At 38.6% G+C, this 21,370-nt stretch overlaps 1 protein-coding gene across 7 annotated transcripts in view; it reads right to left on the reverse strand.

Annotated features, from left to right (window-relative positions):
* PSD3 (pleckstrin and Sec7 domain containing 3) overlaps positions 1–21,370 on the reverse strand; it is a 617,602-nt gene that overhangs the window by 15,758 nt on the left and 580,474 nt on the right. For all 7 annotated transcript variants that reach the window (XM_072634977.1, XM_072634978.1, XM_072634979.1 and 4 more), the window contains one exon: positions 8,954–9,097. In XM_072634977.1, coding sequence (XP_072491078.1) covers positions 8,954–9,097 — 144 coding nt within the window. The remainder of the gene's footprint in view (positions 1–8,953; positions 9,098–21,370) is intronic.

Here is a 21,370-nt window from a genome sequence, read left to right on the forward strand (position 1 = left end):
ACAGTAAAGGTGCCAGGTGTATCTCTGTGGGTCTTTCTCTGCAAAGCAGTTATTTCTTTGACATTACTGGTTTCAATTATATTCATTATATAATATATGTGTATATATTTACATATATATAAAATGATATTCAATATATATCAATTATATCCATTCAGTCAGTAGCTTCTATATGCTTTTCACCTATCCCCAAATCTTTGCCATATTTTTAAATGGTTACAACAGTGTCTGTAACCAATGGTTCTATGACACTTTTTAAAGGCTTTCTTATATTTTTTATGTGGCAATCAATATCTGTTTTATAGAATAATAAGATTTTAGAGTTCAGGGGAGCTCTAGCAATCATCTAATCTAACCTCTTCCATTTTACAGACTAAAAAAAATAGAGATGGAGAAAAGAACAGTGATATAGTGCAAGGTCATAGAACTAAGCCTGTGGCTGAGCCAGAATTAGACTCCAGGTCCCCCACTTCTCAGTCTAAAATCCTTTCCATTATAACACCCTACCTCAAAGGCAGGTAGGTAGCACAGTGGACAGAGTACCAAGTCTGGAATCAAGAAGGCTCATCTTCCTGATTCAAATCTGGCCTCAGACCTTCCTTGCAGTGTGACCCTGGGCAAATCACTTAACCCTGCTTTGCCTCAGTTACTTTACCTGTAAAATGAGCTAGAGAAGGAAATGGAAAACTACTCCAGTATCTTTGCCAAGAAAACCCCAAAATGGGATCATGAAAAGTCGGACATGAAAACTGGACAGAAAAATGACTGAACAATATCCTATCTCTGTCAAATGAGAGTAATTTGAATTGTCTTCTATGACAATGAGAATGCTCATCATTTATTATTATCACGATTTATTGAGCTTGAGAATGACCACATGCTCAATCCATATATTCCATCACGCCAGCAGAATGTTACTTTCACAGGCTTTGTATTTGTATCTCAAATACCTAGTGGAGCACCTAGAACACAGGAGGCACTTAGTCAGAACTTGTTGACTGATTGTACTATCGTTTTACAAGCTCAACATGACAGGTATTCATTTTAGAAATTAATTCAAGCAAAATTATGAACATAAAAATCAATATAGGATAGAAACAAATACAAAATGATTGGGCAGCACTAACAACTCGGGGAGCCAGAAGTACTCTTGAAGGAGGCAGCTTTTGAACTAAGTTCTGAAGGAAGGTATGGGTTCCAAGAAGCAGAGAGCAGGAAAGAGGGCATTCTAGGCATGGACTTTTAAGATGCAATGTCATATATAAGGAACGGTAAGTAGACCAATTTGACTGAAGCAGGTGAAAGGAAGTAGCATGTAATCAGCCTGGCAAAGTAGGCGAGGGCCAGATTTTCAAGGGCTTTAAATGCCAGATGTAGAAGCCAGTCTTTTCCTAAAGGCAGTGTGGAATCATAGGAGATTCTTGAGCACAAGAGTGACAGTATCAAATATAACTTGGGAGCCGTATGAAGGACAGGAAAGACTAGAAGTAGGGGGACTCAGTAGGAAACCACTGCAACAGTTAGACAAGAGGTGAAGAGGAATACAACTAGGATGGTTGTAGCATGAAGACAGAAGGGAGAACAGAAGGGAGAGATGACAACACATGACTGGTTATGGGGGATGGACCCGAGTGAAGGATGATTCTGAGACTGAGAATCTGGATGGCTGAGATGAAATCTGTAAAGGTTAATAACTTATCTAAAAAGAAATGAGAATCAGAAAACTTAGGTTTGTAGAGTATATCTGATATGACCTAAGGGATCTTATTATGCAAGTAATTATTTGTTACCCTAGCTCTGTTTCCTCTGTAGGTTAAGCAGCAATGTCCCCTTCTGTTTTCAATCCTACAATGCTATTATGTTGGTGGGTACTGGTTCAGTACCCATTTATTAACCAAAAAAGGGTTTGGCTACCACTAAATTTTATTTTCTTACATCAGATACATCTAGGGTAGGCAGCCATGTCAATTTCCTAAGGCAAAACTAATAATTAACTACTCTCTGACAGACCAGAAAGCTCTCTGTGCTAAATTTGTCAAACAGCCCATTTAGAGTAAGGTACGCTGCTCTGCATGAAACAGTTTCATTTTTTTAAACACTAGGACAAAAAAGACATTTTCTTTGCCACCTCTGCTGATAGTCAGAATTCACAGCCAGTCCCAGAATGTATACAGAGAGTTGTGAATTTATCTGAAGATTTTACCTTTGAATCTCTCCCAGGGTCTCACACAACACCTTGCACATTTTTGTAATCATACATTATGCAGTTGTGTAATACATTTGTTGAAAGAATAAATGGATGACAGTGACCGACTAGATGAATGAGTGAACAAAACCAGTATTTCATGATGCTGAATCCTGGCCCTGCCCCCTATTAAATGTGTGTGACCCCAGGCAAGTCACAGATTATGTATAAAAAATTCTTTGTAACCATAAAGTATTCTAGAGATGAGAGTTATTATATGATTACTGAAATTTTAAGAACTTACATCACTAGCAGTTTTAAGGCAGGATGACCACTGAGGTTATTATTAACAATTCATTATTCTACTAAAATGATAACTCTTCCTCCTTACCTGGGGTTAAAAAGATTACAAGCATTTCTGGAAAAAAACATGAATCTCTACATTTATTCACTCACTTGTTTGTGGGATGGAAAACCAGTAGAACCCTTGCACAGAGAAATCAGCAGTATGTGTAAAATTTACAAAAGATGGTCCCTTCCTTTGATTCATTAATTCTGCTTTGGGAACACATCTTGAAAATGTCATCAAAAACAGACAAAAAAGAGCTATTGATCCAAAGATTTCCATAGCAGCATTTTGTATAATTACAACCTCCTTTTCCCCTTAAAAAAATATGGGCAGCAACGAACATGTCCAACATTTGGCCTCAACAAAAAAGGAACAGACAAAAAATGGAAGTATTTTAAATTTAGTATCTAACAGAATGCAATTTAAGGCTTCCTAAGTATGAGGATGACCAAAAAAAAAAAAAAAAAAAGAATCTGGCAAGAATCTTTATTAACTGATGCACAATTAAAAAAGGTAGAGCCAGAACAGCAGCGCCTAAACTAATTATGAGCATATTAAAGGAAGAGTGGATGCAAATGGATAGATAAAAATGTCTGTTATGGGCTCAGAATGAGTAACTAAAAAACTGCTATGAAACTTGATGGGCTGAAATTAAAGTTCAAATGCTTACTAAATAAATATAGTTATTTTCATAGATAACAGTTTCTAATAAAGCACTTAAATGAAAAAAGGAAAGTGTTTTTAAAAGGATTTTTTTCCCTTTTTGAAAAAATTTATCATTTTTGTCAAACAGTGATTTCTTGTCCCAAACATCTTGGATCTTTTGGTTTGTCAAACGCTAGATTACTATGATCCTTTACTGCTGTGTATGATGTACCTAATCTATGCCTTATCCACCAATCTATTTCTTGGCCAGTACCAGATTGTTTTGATGATTACTTCTTCATAATAATGTTTGACTTCTGATAACGAGAGGTCACCTTCCTTCACATTTTTTTTTTCATTGATTATCCTGATATTCTAGGCCTTTTTGTCCTTCTGGAGGAATTTTGTTGTTATTTTCCTAGCTCTGCAAAATAATTGTCTGGTAGTCTGGTTAAAGGTAGCATTATTAACACCTTTTTTATGGATCTGAAATAAAGAATTATGGAATTTCAGACAGGAAGATTCAGGGCAATTTCTGCCTGTGATTCACCAGTAACTCTAGCTTGGGCAATGCACTCCTCTCTTTTGCTCTATGTGTAAAATAAACAGTGGGCCTTGATACACAAAAAGCCTTTCCAAGCTCTTAGTCTTGTTCTTTCTGTGTGCTATGGACAGGAGACAAAAGACCATCCTATCCTGCAGCCATTAAGCATTAGAGAGCGCCTCTGGATTTACAGTCTGTTCTCCTATCACTGTAGCCTCGGCTGTCTATATAAAGTAGCCTATGAGCTCTTTTAATTAGGGCTGCCCTTGAAACAGAAATAAGCATCTTCTTTTACAAGCCACCTGTTTCTCTTGAAACACACAAGAACTGTATTCTAAAATCTGATCGATCCTGGTATGGAAATTGTCAGGAGCACGGCAGCCTACTTACCATAGAGCAGCTTAGGAAAGGATGCTTGTAAAACACAGTACTTCATTTTTCTTAGAGGGTCCCCCTAGCTCAAATTAAAACAGCTAATGGGTGAGTCAGGTGGAGGTGACTCAGTCTAGCAACCCAAGTGGCACCAGAGGAGAACTTCAGTGAAATTATCTATTAGAGAAACAGCTCACATTTATATAGCATACTGTACTTCACAGTTCCAAAGAGCTTCATATGCATTCATTCATCTCATCTCCCTGGCAGCCCACTGACGTAGTTACTGTTAAGTACACATGGAGGAGAAGAGATTTCTGATTTTGCGTGGCCCCAGAGGGCAGAGCAATGGGGTAAGACCGGGAAAGGTGCAGAAAGGCAGGTTTAATAACAACAAGGATGCAGATAGCTCACATTTGCATACTGCCCGAAGTATGCGTGATATTTATAGGTTATCTCATTTTGGTTTGTGATAAGGAAAATTAAAAATGGAATAGGGCTATCTATAATGGGAAATAGCAGTATACCCTCATTCTGTTTAATCAATAGGATCTGCCTTGGAGCTATTTAATCAGATCTAATCTTGCCAAAGAATAAAACTAGTAGCTAACGACAAGAGGCTGGAAGGATTTTTCAGTTTTACAAGGGAGAAAGCTCTACTGACTGACTGAATGCGGCCAGGTCCCAATTAGTGCAAATAAATAACAAATCCCCTGATGTGGCTGAATTGGCATTAATGGAAGGTATAACTATGTAGAATAGGGTAAGTGGTTCCAGCCCAATGGAAATACTCAGTCTAGATTCAAATAATGTGGTCACTTCAGGGCATTCATTGTTCATACTAAAAGGAACCCAGCTATGGATGGTCTATGGTTTTATTGCTATTACGGGAGAGTTTGGACTTGACCTTAGATCTCTGACCCTCAAGTTCAATGCTTTTTCTATTATACCATATTGCTTCCTCAATGCAATCTCAGTACAAGTTAGTAGTAAAATTCACATTACAGACATACCTATCCTTAGCTATCTGGAAACATATTATCTGGGAAAAGTGGAGCATACTTCTGCAAATCCTTTGCAGAACATGAGGTAAGAAAGTATGGGAGAACAGAAAAGATACTGTTTGGAATCAAAGGAGCCTGCTTGGAATATTGACTCAACTCCCACTGTCTTTGTAGTCTTGGGGAGATCAGTTCCATTTTCTGGGTCTTAATTTCCTCATCCACAAGTAAGGGAGCTGGACTCCTTGGTCCCTTTGGTTCTAAGATCCCCTTTATCTTAAGATAGTTTAGTTTGTAATTATATTAGCATCACAAATCTATTACAGTACCTTGAAGAGTTTGATTGCAATTAACAGAGGATATTCAAATATAACAGTAAAAATTCTAAAGACTCAAGAGATGAAAATTTTAAGAAGGCTTTGGAAAAAGTGACAAAGACTTAAGCCAAGTCCACTTCTGAAAGCTAAAATACTGCTTCCTTTTGGATTTCCATTCCTGAGAATCAGTGCTAACAGCTGTTCTTTGGTCTGTCTCACAGTCATTTTTTTGGCAACCTGGGGAAAAGCTCTGACCCCTCTGAATAAAAAGTTGAAGGTGAATGTCTTAGTGCTGGGAAGTGGTGTAAAAGTTAATTAACATGTGTGAAATCAAATGGGGCTATGTGGCTGAAAGCCCCTTTAGAAGTGTGAAGAACTGTGATTGCTTTCAGATAACTCCCCTTCCCCGAGGGCAAGCAAGATGACCACTAAACACTGTGGATTTTTTCTTCTTTCACAAACCCCAGACTTCCCCAAAAGGAAGTATGGATGAATGGTCAAGGTCACTGTGTCATGACAAGGGCTGTCTTCCTCAGATATCTGGAGAATAAGAACAGATCTTCTTTAGCTGCCTGCAAGACCTTTCTTAATAAACAATTATCTGCAGACAGAATGGATGTGCTTGTTGACAAACAAAGCTATTCTAAGGCTTTAATGCATTAGTCCCTCTATCCCATATGACCAGTGAATGACTTTTCAAACCGGAAAGGAAAGCCTTAAGGTTTGAAGAGTGTCTATAGAAATCATTATCAATGAGGTAATGGATTGACCACATTGGTAATGGTAATGCATCTATCACAACATCAACGTGGAGAAAAATGATATGTGTGTATGTATGTGTATGTATCTCCTAGTTCTTTTTCAACCACAGGTCCCATATAATTCCACCTGTGTACACACACACACACACACAGGTTCCAGAGTGCTGTAATCTATTTACTACTCTGTAGATGATAGAATCAAACCTTTATTAATGTTGGGGAATGTGGAAATAGAGTAACTAAATCAGAACAGCCAAAGGACATAGGTTCTAGAAGATGGAAGGCAAGGGTAGGTTGAATGTAAGAGTATGGAACCAAAGGCTACTCCCCAATGGCTGCAGTAAAGGAGAGAAACACACAAAGAGTTCCAAAAAGAACTGCGGATTATAAACAACCATATATAGAATAGTTCAAGTCAATTTGCAAAAGAAATGCAAATTAAAACAATTCAAGATTCTGCCTCACATCCAGCAAACTGGCAAATATGGAAAAATCAGGAAGAGTCAATGTTGGAAGAGTTGGGGGAATATAATTACATTACGCAGCGGTGGAAAATCTTCGGCCTCAAGACACATGTGGCCTTCTAGGTCCTTGGGTGCAGGCTTTTGACTGAGTTCCGGTTTTAAGGAACAAATCCTTTTACTGAGGAGATTTGTTGTGTGAAGTTTGGATTCCATCAGAGGGCCACACATGAGGTCCCAGAGGGTGAAATGTGGCCTCAAGGCCAGAGGTTCCCCACCCCAGCACTAATGCATGGTTGGAGGAGCTATGAATTTGTATTTTCATTCTAGAAAGCAATAAAGGAATAAAAGTATCCATAGCCTTTGACCTACAGATTTTACTACTAGGTATATTCCCTAAGCAAGAAAATGCTTAAAAACATCCCAAAATATTTATAATAGCAGTTTTCTAATATAAACCAACAACTGGAAACAAAATAGATGACTACAGATTGGGAAAGGCTACAGATGTTGTGGTATATGAATGCAGTGGAATGTGATGAAAATGATAAATACAGAAAAAGATAGGAAACCTCATAAGAGACTGATGTGAAATGAAGGTGAGGAGTTGTGGGGTGGGGTGGAATTCCAATAGACAGAGTTGTTACTAACCTAATAGATTAGGAGAATGTCATAGGTAAAGAGTTTACTAAATTTGTAGCACATCATTTGATAAAGTATCTTATTCTATTCTTATGGAATATAGAAGGGAAGACAAACTCAAAATTTGTTGAACGCATGGACTCATATTAGTGTTCAATGTTTAATGTCAATAAGGCAGGAGGTCTCCAGTGGAGTATCCCAGGGATTGGTGCTTGGCCCTCTGCCATTTCTACAGTGTTATCAATGACTCAGATAAAGGTATAAATGACATGATTACCCAATCTACAGTTGACATAAAGATGGTGGGGACAGTTAACACATTGGATAAGGGAATCAGCATCCAGAAAGTATTGACAGTCTAGAACAGAGATGTCAAAAATGTGGCCTGCACTACTCCTGAGTGTGGCTTGAACCAGAATAAAATGTAACATTTCAGAAAAACAAAATTTAAAACACAGACATTATTAATATGTGGTTTTCTAAGTCAATATGTGGTTCACAGGGATCCTTATACATGTGGTTTAGTGGCTCCCATTTCTATAAGAATTTGACATCACTGGTTAAGAGTACCAGACTAAATCTAACAAGATGACATTTAATAGGAATAAATGTAAAGCTTATTAAGTAGCAGTGTGTGCAGAAGATAAAGAGAGCTGACCTTGCACTCAGGACCTGGGTTTAAGTTCCAATACTAACACATGTTGGCTATGTGACCCTGGGTAAGTGACAGCCTCCTTAAGAATACATGTTGGGAAATAATTTTCTAACTGGTACTGGTAGAGAAAGTGTCCTCACCTAGAGGCCCCTATGATGATGAAATTATGGATCTGGACCAACCCTGCCCCCCAAATTAAACTCTTGTCACTTGGGTTCTGAAAATCCAGACAGAGGAGGCAATGGCGTCTAAGCAGGTTTCTGTTCTTTGAGCTTGAAGAGACTTTAGAGGTCATGTAGTCTGACCCTCACCTTTTAAAGAATGAGAAAATGGGCTCAGGGAAGTCTGACCAAGATAATATGTGTAGTGAACAAGAGAGAGAAGACTTCTAGCCAGGCCTTCTGATTCTAAAGTTATTGTTCTTTCCAATGTACCACAATTGTTTCTCTCTGTAGGTGACTCCAGAGACCTTCCCACACTGGACTTCTGCAGTTCTAAGCCCCAGGAATCTTGTATTCACCTCCAACATCTCCTATGATTGATCTTCCAAGGGAACAGATCTGAGAGCTCTCCACCCCATCAATCAGGTAATAGTTTGTAGGTAGTCTTCAGGTAAGGCATGCTTTCTGATAACTGGTCCATGCATTGAATCTAAAAATAACTACTCTAGGATGTCAAAAGATTGAGCCATAGGGAACTGACCAATTACTTTCTGGGAAAACTAGAGTAAGAATGGGTATTTCTGACTTCCATTAAGGCTACCTACTTTCTTCTTTCTTGAAGATATAGGTTCCATAACACACATTTTGTGTACATACAGGCACACATATGCTTATGAATATATAACACAAACAATGAGCATATAGTTCCCTAAACCTCTAATTGAGAAAGTGGGATGGAAAAGAGGGAGAAGGAGAGAAAGAAGAAGAGGGAGAAAGAGAACTAGGAAGAGGAGAGAGAGAGGAATAGGAGGAGGAAGGACAGTGTGGCCTCTTGGGTAGGTGTGATGTTCCACCCATACCTCAAATTCCAGGTAGTGATCTTTCAGTTTATATTCATCAATCTCCTTAGCTTTGACTTTCTTGTCAGGTGGATAAGAGCGATGCTCAGCCAACTCTGTGGAAATCTGCTTGAGCTTGCTTTCATGTGACTTTAGCTGTTCATCCTGCAGAAAAAATATTTAGCATTTTAGTGTTCAGAGAAAAAAAAAAAGAATCCAATAAAGGAAGACACAAGAGACTAAAATTGTACCTGATGGATTCTCTTTTGCTCAAATTGGCCACTGAAAAATGACTTCAGCTCATTCCGCAATCCAATATGCTTTTACTTCCTACCCTTCCCCATCGGGCCATGCTTGGCAGGCCACTTTCCTCAAGTGGGCACCAAGCCACCTTTCTCTAAGCAGGCAGTTTTTGCTTTACAAGTCAGGGTAAGACCCATCTTGTAATCATCTCATCAGCATTTGTTGCTCTCTGGCCCTGATCAGCTTTCTTAAGAATTTTACTTTACAGATGAACAAGATGATCAGTTAATTACCTTACCTGAGGCCAGAGGGTCAGCTCCTAATCCTAAACCCACAAAAAATCATGTTCCCATTTTTATCATATTTTCATTTTATTTCTTTATGTCAATATCTTATGTGCTTCCAGGATTATATTGTTTTCTGGTACTACTACTACTGACAAAAGGGCATGGGGAAGAAGATAGATTTATTAAGAAATCACAATACAGCTTTCACAAATTAAAAAAAGATTCAAAAGCAAACACAAGAAAGACAAGGACTTGTTATATGTATGCACTTCAGTAAATCCCTCAATAAAACATATGATTTAATTTTACTTAGAGGTGGCTGATATGGTGGATAGGATTGGGCTTATAGTTAAGAAGTCTTGGATTCAAATCCTGTCTGTCACACTTATTAGCTGCATGATCCTGAGCAAATCATTTAATTTCTATGTGTCTCAAGAAATTCAATAGGCCTTATCTAATAAGTCCTAGATGGGACTATATAGGTGGAAGGAGTTTCCATACTGGGAGTTCCTCAGGTTAACAAAGCACAGATTCTTTGTATATCTGTATGCAATTTTATTTAAAATCATAGAATGATAGATATGGAAGTAAGTATGGAAAATAAGATAAAAAGAAGTAAAAAGGACCCGACAAAAGTAACATGTTTAGCAAGTGGCAAAGTCTATATATTTGAACCCCAGACTTTCTAAATGTCAGTGTTGTACTCTGAAAATGTTGAGACAAACAGTCTTGGATGCTACTTCTACAAAGAATTACAAAATCTTAAGAACTAGGAGGAGGGTGGCCTGGGTAGTGCAGTGGATAGGGTGCCAGGTCGAAAGTCAGAAAGATCCAAGTTGAAATCCAGACTCAAGTACTAGCTGTGTGACCTTGGACACATCACTAACCTTTCTTTGCCTCAGTTTTCTCACCTGTAAAAATGGAGACAGTGATAGTGCCTACCTCCCAAGGTTTGTCAAGTGCTTGGCACGGTATCTGGCACACAGTGCTTGCTACATAGAAGTTAGCTAGTACTACTATTATCATTATTACAGAAGAACTCCAGAGGTCAAAGACTCCAACCCATATCTAAACAAGAATCCCTTCTACAACATTCCTGTCTGGCAGTCATCCAGCCTCTGTCTCCAATGACAAGGACATCACTGGTTCCAGAGGGAAGTCATTCCACTCCTGGATAGCCCCAAGACTTTTCAAGATTGTCCCTTTTATCAAAGTGAACTCTTTCCCTCTGCAATTTCTCAATGTATTTAGTTCTGTCCTATAGATACAAATAATTTTCTCAACCTTCTTGGGACAGGCAATGTAGAACAATTATGTACAGGCAAGATATGAGTATAAATATATAATATGAGAGGAATAAAGAGAGATACAAAGCAGGGTGGGGAGGGAGGAAAAGAGAGAGAGAGAGAGAGAGAGAGAGAGAGAGAGAAGGAAGAGGAGAAGGAGGAGGAGGAGGAGGGGAGGGAGAGAAATAGAAACAGGAATAAGTATAAACATTAGGTGATCTCAGAAAGAAGGTACTAGTAAGTGTGAGAAGGGACCCAAAAAGGCCTGTTCTAGGAAGTGAGATCTGAGATGAAGGAGGCCAGGGAAAGCTGGGAGCAGATATAAGGAAAGGGAGTATTACAAGCATGTAGGGCAGTTAAGGAAAATGTCCGGAGTAGGGAGATAGAGGTGTATGCGAGAGAGAACAAGGTAGGCAGGTACTGATAAACAGTAAAGTATATGGAACAAAGTGGAGTAATTTCCAAAAACAAAACTGTAGGAAATCAGCCAAGGTGAGAAGGACTTTAGGTATCGGAGGCCACTGGTGATCACTGAGCCATAGGGGACACAGTCAGATCTACAATTTAGAAAAGTGACTTTGGCAGCTGAGTGGATAATGGACTGTGGAGACATGGGGCATGCAGACCAAACAGTAAGTACTTACAGAGGTTCAGGGGTGAGGTGATGAGGGTCTGCCCCCAAGAAGGCTGCTATTTGACCACAGAAAAGAAGATAAACATAAGAGATGGTGTAAAGGCCAGTACGCTGTGGCTGATTATTTTAACAGAGAAAGAGCAGAAGGGCAAAGTGTGTAACATTTTATGGCAAAGCAAGATGGCTCCATGAGGCCTGGTGTTTCCAGGAGGCTCTTCCTCTGGTCTTCTGTGTCACGTGGAGAAGGCCCACAAGGAGGTTGACTTTTCAGGCACAGAGAACACCAAGGAGTGGGTAAGATGATTTCATTTTAGATCAGCTACATTTCTGCTGCCTTTGGGGATACAATTCTCATTTTTATTTATGTGGAGAATGCATATCCCTTGTGGAGGAATATTGTAGAGGGATACTTGCCAGATTGTAGTGGTTAGACTACATGATCCCTAGAGTAGGGATTCTTAACCTGGAGTCTGTGATCTTAAAAATATTTTTTTTATAATAACATTGTATTGTAATTGGTTTGCTTTAGAATTCCATGTATATTATTTTATGCATTTAAAAACATTATTCTGAGAAGACAAAGACTCCAAAGGAGTGACACAAAAATGGCTGGGAATCCCAGAATTCCAGAGTTCCTTCCATCTCTAAGGTTAAATTACTTTGGCAGTTAGAGATTGTAGGAATCCTTTTAAAGCGTATGGCTATTGGAAGGTGTAAGCCATGGAATGAAAGGCAGAGGAAAATGAAAAGGGGTAGGAGTGGAGAAGAGGTAGAGGAGAGAAAGGTTGGCAAAGGTCTTCAGAAGGGTCTTCAATGAAGAATTTTAATTTACAGAGATTAAGAGATAATAAAGGAAGAGGGAAGTAAAAGGTTCAGATAGAAAGAAGAGAGGGAAAAGAAAGAGATGAGTCTAGAGGCGAAGGGAAGATTTCACCAACAGAGATCAGGGATCGCTCACAACACCTATACCAGACCAAGCAGACCTTTTGAAAATCTCTAATAAAAAAAGCATAGTGAAAAATGCCACCACATTCACAGTCAGTGGGAGTGGGTAGTGTACAGAAGAGTTCCCCTGGAAGTCAGTCTCATCTCTTCCTGATTTAAAACATGATGTGGCACACAGTGAATCAGCAGGTTAGCAGAACCTACAGATGTTATAAACAAAAATAAGGATGTAGGAGGAATGGGGGGGAGGGAGGGAGGAAGGAGAAGGGAGAGGAGCGAACAGAGAACAGACAGACAAAGCCAGGGGAGGGAGGAAGGGGGAGAGAGAGAGAAAAGGGGGAGTGGAGGGGAGAGACAGAGACAGAAAAATAAAGAGGGAAAGAGAGAGAGAAAAGAGAGAGAGAAGACAGAGCTAACAATCAATTCATAGAAAAAGAAAATAGAGGACAAAGTGTTACCAAAACAAGATGAAAACATCATTTTCCATGAAATTTGGTTTTTTTGGGGGGGGGAGGGGAGGCTTTGGGGGAAGGGGCAAGCCGTGTTTGGGAGAAAACAAATGGGTTGGAATCCTTTTAAAAAGTTGTAATTGGTAGATACTCAAGGTAGGGGGATGGAAACATATAATCATACTACATTCAGTTCCACCTCCATCCATCCATCCTACATTCAATGCAACCATTTCCATGAAGTATTTCCTGATCTTCCCCTCATCAGAAGTAATCTCTAACTCCTTGGAGTTCTCTAATAATATTTTATTAGTATTTCTCCTATATATTTTTGTTCTCTTTTGTATTAGAGTATTTTGGGTACCTGTCCTCCTTACTAAGTTCAGGGACATTATACTTTTTAATCACCTGATGCACCTAATATAGCTTAGCTCTCTAACTCTCAGTTTCCTTATATGGGAATTGGAAAATAGTAAAAGTCCCTTTCTACTGTACAGGTTAATGATCTGAAGAGTGAAGTGTTTGAAACAGTGAGTCCCCATGACTAAAACAAAAGATGTCCCAGAGTTAAGATTACTTGAGCTCGGTCTCATCTCTGACACACAAAGACTTATACGATTGGGCCAAGACACTCAATCTCTCACTGCTCTGGGGAACTCTTAAGATTGAGTCAAGGAGAAGGTACCAATTTGCACCTTTGTAAAGGGACTTTCCTGCAAGGAAATCATAGGTCCAGTTCCACCTCATGAGAGAGCAACTTTGTCTCCAAGGTTATTTTGCTCAACACAGAACCATAATGAGATGTCTGCTAAACCAGGGGTGTCAAACTCACAGTTCCAAACCAATTTTGGGAATTGGGAAATATTTAAGAAAATAAATGTACAACATAACCTAGATAATGGCAATTCATGGTTTTTTTGACTCAATATGCAGCCCACAGGGATCCATTTCTATCTGAGTTTGACACCTATGTGTTAAACAATGATTTTGGTCAACTTGGCACCCCCAAAAGGCAGACAAACTGAAGAACTCTAAAAAAAAGCAAGATTTAAATGCTGGGAATGGAAAGACTGATTTTCCTTCTTAGACTGTGAGCATATTCTGGTTTGCATTAGAGTCACAGGGCCTAGCACTTTTCTGAACACAACTGGAGTTTAGTGTTTGCTGCACTGAATTAAATCGCACAGTTATTGCAGATTGTTGCTGTCTGGTTATGTTTAACTCTTTGCGATCCCTTCTGAGATTATGCTGAAATGGTTTGCCATTTCCTTCTCCAGATAATTTTATAGATGAGGAAACTGAGGCAAAGAGGGTAAAGTGACTTGCCCAGGGTCCTACAGCTAGTAAGCGTCTGAGACTAGATTTGAACTCAGGGCTTCCTGACTCCAGGTCCAGAGCTCTATCTACTGACTTACCTAGCTGTCTCCAATTATTGTAAAGTTATAGATCAGTATTATTCCTTGCTAAACTGTAAACTCTACGGGGAAGGAACCATACCATACTATGTCAATACAACACTGACATGGTATTCTCTACATGTGGTTATAAAAATTTAATAGGTAACCAATAACATTGTTAATAATAACATTCATGACTGAATGAATGACTCTTTTAGGAGGTAACTGGATAGTGCAGCAGGGGATGAAGACAGAATAAAAAAGCATCTGAGGCCATCTTATTAAGCACAGATCTGGAGTCAGAAGTGATCTCAGAGGAGATACATATGAGGAAAGTGAGGCCTGGGGCAGTTAAAGTGATTTGCTAAAAGTCACACAGGCTGTAAGCATCAAAGGTGTAATTTGAACCCGGCTGCCCTGACTCCAGATCTACTGTTCATTCCCCCAGACCCTAATATCATCCTGATAGCTGTAAAGTAACTTAACCTGTATCAAAGGATTACTGATAAAGTTACCTGCAAAGATGACTTATTTCTTACTGCATCAAAACCTCGACTTGACTTTTCAGGCCTTTCTACAAATGGATCTAGATGACCAGCCCTACTATTATTTCTTACTACTCCCCAACACCCACCCTCTGTTCTAATCCATCCAGTTCTTGACTCAAATTCCTCCCCTGTCCACCTACTATAACTGACCACTCTGGCTCTCAGTTATCTCCCTCTCCTGTGAAATACTGTAGCATTTAGAGTCTTGACAACAGGATTTTATTATATTCATCCTGACTGTACTACATGCCTTCAGTTCACATCCTGCTTACCTATTCCCGAATCTTCTCTTTTCTTTTATGACACAGCTCAAGCACTATTTTCTGCATGATTTTTTTCCTGATTCTCCTCAATTTCTAAGGCCTTCTCTCCTAGGCTACCTTGTATTTAACTGCTTTGTATGTATTTATACTTACTTTCTGTTTTATGTTGTGTATATTTACCCATGTACTTGTTGCCTGCCCTGTAAGCTCCTAGTAAATAGGGATTGTTTCACTCTTTCTACCTAATACCTCAAGGTCACACAGGTTGTAAGCATCAAAGGCAGGATTTGAACCCAGGTCGTCTGATTCCAGAACTCTGTAGTATGACCTCCTTCCCAAACTATCTTGTATTTAACTATTTTGTATGTACTTATATTTACTTGAGTATCTTAACCCATGTCACTAGCACAGTGCCTGGAACACAGGAGGCACTTAAAAATTTACTGCCTGAGTGATGGACTAGTCAGATGGGGTCATATTGACTTTCCTAATCTTGAGGATAGTGATCTGGACTTTAATTTCTTCTGCATATCTTCCCCTCTCTGCTACTGCTTAGTATAGTACTAGGCAAAGAACAGGTGTCCAATAAATACTCCTTAAAGGAACAGAAGAAGGGCAGCTAGGTGACACAGTGGATAGAATGCCAGACCTGGAGTCAGGAAGACCAGAGTTCAAATCCAGCTTCAGACACTGACTTAGCTATGTGAACCTCGGCAAGTCACTTAGCCCTGTTTGCCTCAGTTTCCTCATCTGTAAAATGAGCTGAAGAAGGAATTGGGAAACCACTCCCATATCTTTGCCAAGAAAACCCAAATGGGGTCATGAAGAGTCACACATGATTAAAATAAATGAACAACAAAATAACGTGAAGAAGGGAGGAAAGGCACAGTCAATTTATAATTCCTGCCCCTTTGTGCTACTTTAAAGCCAAATACTGAAGGTCATGAAAAATTATGCAACAGCACAAAAGCACCTTGAGGACAGGGATAAACACACACACACACACACACACACACACACACACGTACTTCTATCCTTAGAACAGTGCCCTGCACACAGGTACTTAATGTGTGATGAATAATAATAATTTTAAAAGTATAATAATAATTTAAAAAACAAACTCTGGAGTCCTACTGGAATAAGACACTACAACAGATCCATCCAGAACCTATTTTTCAAGGGAATATGTGGGAGTCTTATTGCTACAAGTACCACTAGAATAGTCTTGGTACACAGTAAGAATTTAATAAATGCTTGCTTGATCATTTCCTTTGTAGTACAATACTGCAGTATACTGCTCAAGGACAAGGCTCCTGCAAAGCTCCACTTATCATACCAAAAAGAAATAGTTAAGAGACTTCCCCCATCTCATCCCCACTCCCCATTATTTCCCTCTGAAAATAGAGTGTAAAGGAAAATTCTATCTTAAACTATTTATGAGACAGCAACATTCTCTCCACAAGGCAGTCTTGCTCTATTGAGTGCTAATGAGATCACTTCTCCATGCACAACTATACCATAAATTCAGGCACTACCATATAGTATGAGTGATCCATTTGTTGGGCTCTCGTCCCTGGAGGAGCAGTTAAAAAAAATCCATTACAGAGGGCTTCTTATGGAGACCAAATTCAGTTGTAGAAACTCAAATAACAGTAAATCTATAAAGCTCTAAGTTCAGAAAGTACTTTCCCTCTCATTAACCCTAAGAATAGGTAGTATAAATGTAGTATAAATGCTATCCCCATTTTATAAATGAAGAAACTTAGGATCCAAAAAGCTAAGGGTCTTTTTTAAGGTCATACAGCTAGGAAGTGTCAGAACCAGGATTCCATCTCAGGTATTCTCATTTATAAGACTAGTGCTCTTGCTGTCATCCTACACAAATGTCTAATGCCTGAATACTGCAGTAGAAAACATTGCTAATACTCCAAAAGGAATTTTCTTCCTCCTAAAAGATGAAAAATCTGCTTTGGCAACATTTTCATGGAGAAATAACTAAACAGGGTGAATCCTCCTACACGGTAGAGTTGTTCAGGAAGAAATATTACATTCTGAACTGAGTTGCACTGATGATCATCATAGTTAATAATTAAGGCTAATATGTTTTGGATAAAGGACAAAAATAAATTAAAGCCAGAAAATGACAGAGCAGATGAATACTTGTTTTGAGAAGTATACTTTTAAAAAACTGAACATTTAATTTTTCCTTAATTATAATTTGATTTTCTTTTCAGCAGAGCAATTAATGATTCTGTGCTTTCATACCATAAATTATAATCAAGAGCACACTCAGTGTATTTGGCATTTAGGGAAGCCTGAGTCAGGTGTGGGAGTGTCAAATTCAGATAGCTGAACTGGGTTGGGAGGTCAGACTGAACGGGAAAGGGATAAAGGCTGATGTAATCATTAGCACACCTGGAAGATTTGTTAAGGGAAGCACTGAGTGAGTCTGTATGGTAACTTCCAGACTACCCACAAATCAGTGATATATCAGCAGCGGGCTCTTTCCCCTTCCCCATCCATCTCTTGGTAATTATCATTTGTCACTGTAGTTGTATATAAATCTTTAAGATAAACATCTAAGGAATCATCTCTTTTCAGTAGAAGTGTAGGATAAGATACTAAGATGGAGGTCATCTTGGTTTGATTCTACTTTCTGGGAATAAGACTGAAGAATCTGCTTTTCTAGAGGAATCAAAGAAAGTGACAAAATTCTCTAAGGTGTAATGCATTAGACTTGGTGCTGTGTTCTCATAATCCCCCTTTTACAAAACCATTCTTTTGAGAGATTACTTACAGAAGTTATGCCTGAGTAGTATTTGTTCCTTCTGCCCAGTAACAGTAAGAAGGGGCCTTAATTGTATCAGGAGGGAAGACATTATAAAAGAAGATATATAAGATCTCCATAAGATGATAACATATATTATCAAATGAAAGAAAGCAGCCTTTCCTCATAGGTAAAAACAGGTAAACAGCAGCAGTTTCAGTTTCTTTCTTTCCTCCTTCATCTTTCTCAAAAAGTAGTAATTAGCAAGGTGTGATTTCTACTACCAGGAAGGCTGATACTGACAGAAATCAGGAGCTCCAAATTCTGGACTTAAGTAGGAGTACATTGGGTGTATCCACAGACACTATCACTAATATGGTGAGCCCTGGAGCAGGTCAGACAGGTAGAGTGAAGAGGGCTTTGTGGAGGGTGACAAGATTGCTGAAGCAACCCAGGTCAGAGACAGAGCAGTTCAAAGCCCCTATGGGTTGGTAGTAGGATTGAGTCCATGAGTAACCACAACACTTCTAGCCTGGATGAGACAGGGAGAGCGGGTATTTTAAAAAAAAAAAAAAAAAAGGAAAGAAAGAAAACAAAATAATAGCTACTTAACCTAGTCAGATAAAATTGCTTCTCCCACTTTGCTTTTCCTGCGTTTTCCTTAAGTTAAATACAGAGTTTCCCAAAAGTATTAATGAAATTTTAAGTTTTGGGGGTTATCCTGTATATAGAATAGTTTTAGGCTTTTATAAAATTATTCCCTATCATAAGAAGAAAAATTCACTTGCTGACAAGAGAAGGAAAAAAACCCACCTCATGACATAAAATGAAATGCAACAAACATCAATAAAATCAATTTATCAATCCAGGTTGGAAAAATTCATTTAGTTCACAATTTCACTTAAAATTCCCATAAAGGAGAAAGGTAAATTAGAGGGGCAAATCCAACAAGAAGATGGCAGGACAGCAGAGACAGACTACACGAAGTAGATTATTTGTGAACTTCTCTTACATTCTTATAAAAATCATCACCCTGGAAAGAATCAGTCATCTCTACTCCATTTGTGCCTGGTAAAATTTTATTCATCCCAGAAAGAGAATTAAAAAAAAAGCTCTACAAAAATTGATCCTATACTCTCTCTGCACAATTTGACATGGCTTGTTCCAGAAGGAAGGAAACCCTTCTTAATATCTAACTTAAAATCCTCCTGCTACAATTCATGACCTCTCTTTTGTTTTTTACTCTACAGAGGTAAGAGAAAAGAGAGGTTAGCCAATTTGAGAAAAGCTAAGAAGGAACAGGGTGGTGAAGAACATTTCCACACCATAACTGTTGTTGTTCTGTCATCTATGACTCTTTGTGACCTCATTGGGGGTTTACTGGACAACGATACCAGAGTGGTTTTCCATTTTCTCCTCCAGTTCATTTTACAGAGGAGAAAACTAAGGGGAACAGGGTCAAGTGACTTGGTCAAGGGTCTGAGGCCAGATTTCAACTCAGAAGGATGAGCTTTTCCTGACTCTAGGATTGCCACTCTATCTACTATATCACCTAGCTGCCCTTTGTATCAGAGAAGACTATTTAAACCAATCTAGCCTGGTTATAAAATGCAGGGGAACACGAGTGACAAGTGAGCCATGCAGTCTGTGAATAGCAAGTAACACGGACAACTGTTGGATTTCTTTTAAACAAAGAATTCAGAATCACTGTGAATCTAAAGAAAAGTCATAATCTGTGCCAGGCTTTGCAAACAGTAATTACTCACAACCCCAACATGGCTGCGACTTTGGGTTTTTTTTTCAAGGCACATATTGCATAAAAGGGTTTTATCTTTTTTGGCAGAAGGAGGTCATACAAACTCACACATATGTCATTAAGTTCTCCTAGTCCTCTCTTCTGCATGTGGAATAAATACAGTTCCTTCATATTCTATTATGGTGCCAAGGAAAAGAATTAAGATCAGTTTTGGAAACCAACTAATGGATGATGAAGAGATGAAGGTTTGGCGTGTAGGAGGCAATAGAAATGCCATCTGTGAGAAGGAAAGAGATAAGGGCAAAAGAAAAGAAGAACAAGAAGTAATCGCAGAAGAGTTTAAGAATATATCATGGAATCTCAGAGATGGAAAGACGTTATTAGACCAACCCATGGCTGAACAAGAGTCCTCTCTAAAACAACAATCTGAATCAATTAACATTTTAATGACAAGGGGTCATTCAATCTTATTTTGGAGACCTCCAGTAAGGGAGTACCCAACACCTTATTGAAGCAGTCTATTCTGTTTTTCAACAGCTCTAATTACTTGGATGGATAGCTAAGTGGTGCTGTGGATAGTAGAGTGCCAGGTCTGGAGTCAGGAAGACTCATCTTTGTTAGTTCAAATCTGGCCTCAGACACTATCTATGTGATCCTGGGCAAGTCACCTAAGCTTGTTTGTCTCAGTTTCTTCATCTGTAAAATGAGCTAGAGAATCACTTTACCAAGAAAATCTTACCTCTACCAAGAAAATTTATCTTTACCAAGAAAATCCCAAGTGGGGTCATGAAGAGTCACACATTACTAACAATGACTCAATAACAAACAACATTTGTATTTGTGAGGTTGATTATTAAGACTTCAATTTACTGGATTTGGCTCAAAAGCACTCTGAATCTTGATTCTAGAAAGTTTTCTTTTACACCATAAAATAATGTTCATTTAGACTCCTAGCAAGTAGCAACTTCAATTAACCACATTTGGAGATGAATACTGATATTTATAAAGATGACCTATGATGCCAATATTATCTTTTGAATTATTAACACTATAAAAATATTAAATTGTACAGCTTCTTTCAATTGGATACTTATATTCTAATTAGGTAAAAGTTATAATCCAGGTGAAGTATAATCATTTTCACTCTGAAGACTGAATTAACCAGAATTCTCCATTCCCCAACCATTCTGGATAACTTGTGCTTTGCTGCTTATAAAGAAAAGCAAAATATGAGGAAGAACAATGATGGCTGAGGATATAAATACACACAGAAAAATAAAAGTTACTCCACAAAGAGGTGAGCAACATGTTCGTCTGGAGTCAATAGTAGTCCTTCCCAGTCCTTTTGCCAGTCAAAGTTTACTCTATGTTATTCGCTACTGACCAACCAATGCCTTTACCAAGTATCCTATAACCATTTTTACTTACTCTTAACTGATGGATAGCCTGAATACAGTTCAGGTAAGAAACCAATCATTTTTATCCTTTTTAATAGCATGGAAGTGTATGTGTGTGTGTGTGTGTGTGTGTGTGTGTGTGTGTGTGTGTGTGTGTGTGTGTATGTGTGTGTGTGTGCATGTGTACGTGTGACAGAGATAGAGACAGATAGAGAGAGAGAGAGAGAGAGAGAGAGAATATGAAGATTGTAGCATCTTCTATTCATGAGACCTTACATGAAATTTATAAAATGAAGACACTGAAATAGAAGAGACAGCAAAAAATGAGCCCCATGATCAAAATCTTTTCAAGTCCCCAGTGAGACAAAAAACATATCTGCAAGATAGCTGTCCTGAAAGGCCACAGAGCAGCTCGGGTATGAGCACATAGTATTGCCCCACTAACAGAACAGAATGCTTTAAGCAA

Source organism: Notamacropus eugenii, chromosome 1 (genome assembly GCF_028372415.1).
Source record: "Notamacropus eugenii isolate mMacEug1 chromosome 1, mMacEug1.pri_v2, whole genome shotgun sequence".
NCBI classification, from domain to species: domain Eukaryota; kingdom Metazoa; phylum Chordata; class Mammalia; order Diprotodontia; family Macropodidae; genus Notamacropus; species Notamacropus eugenii.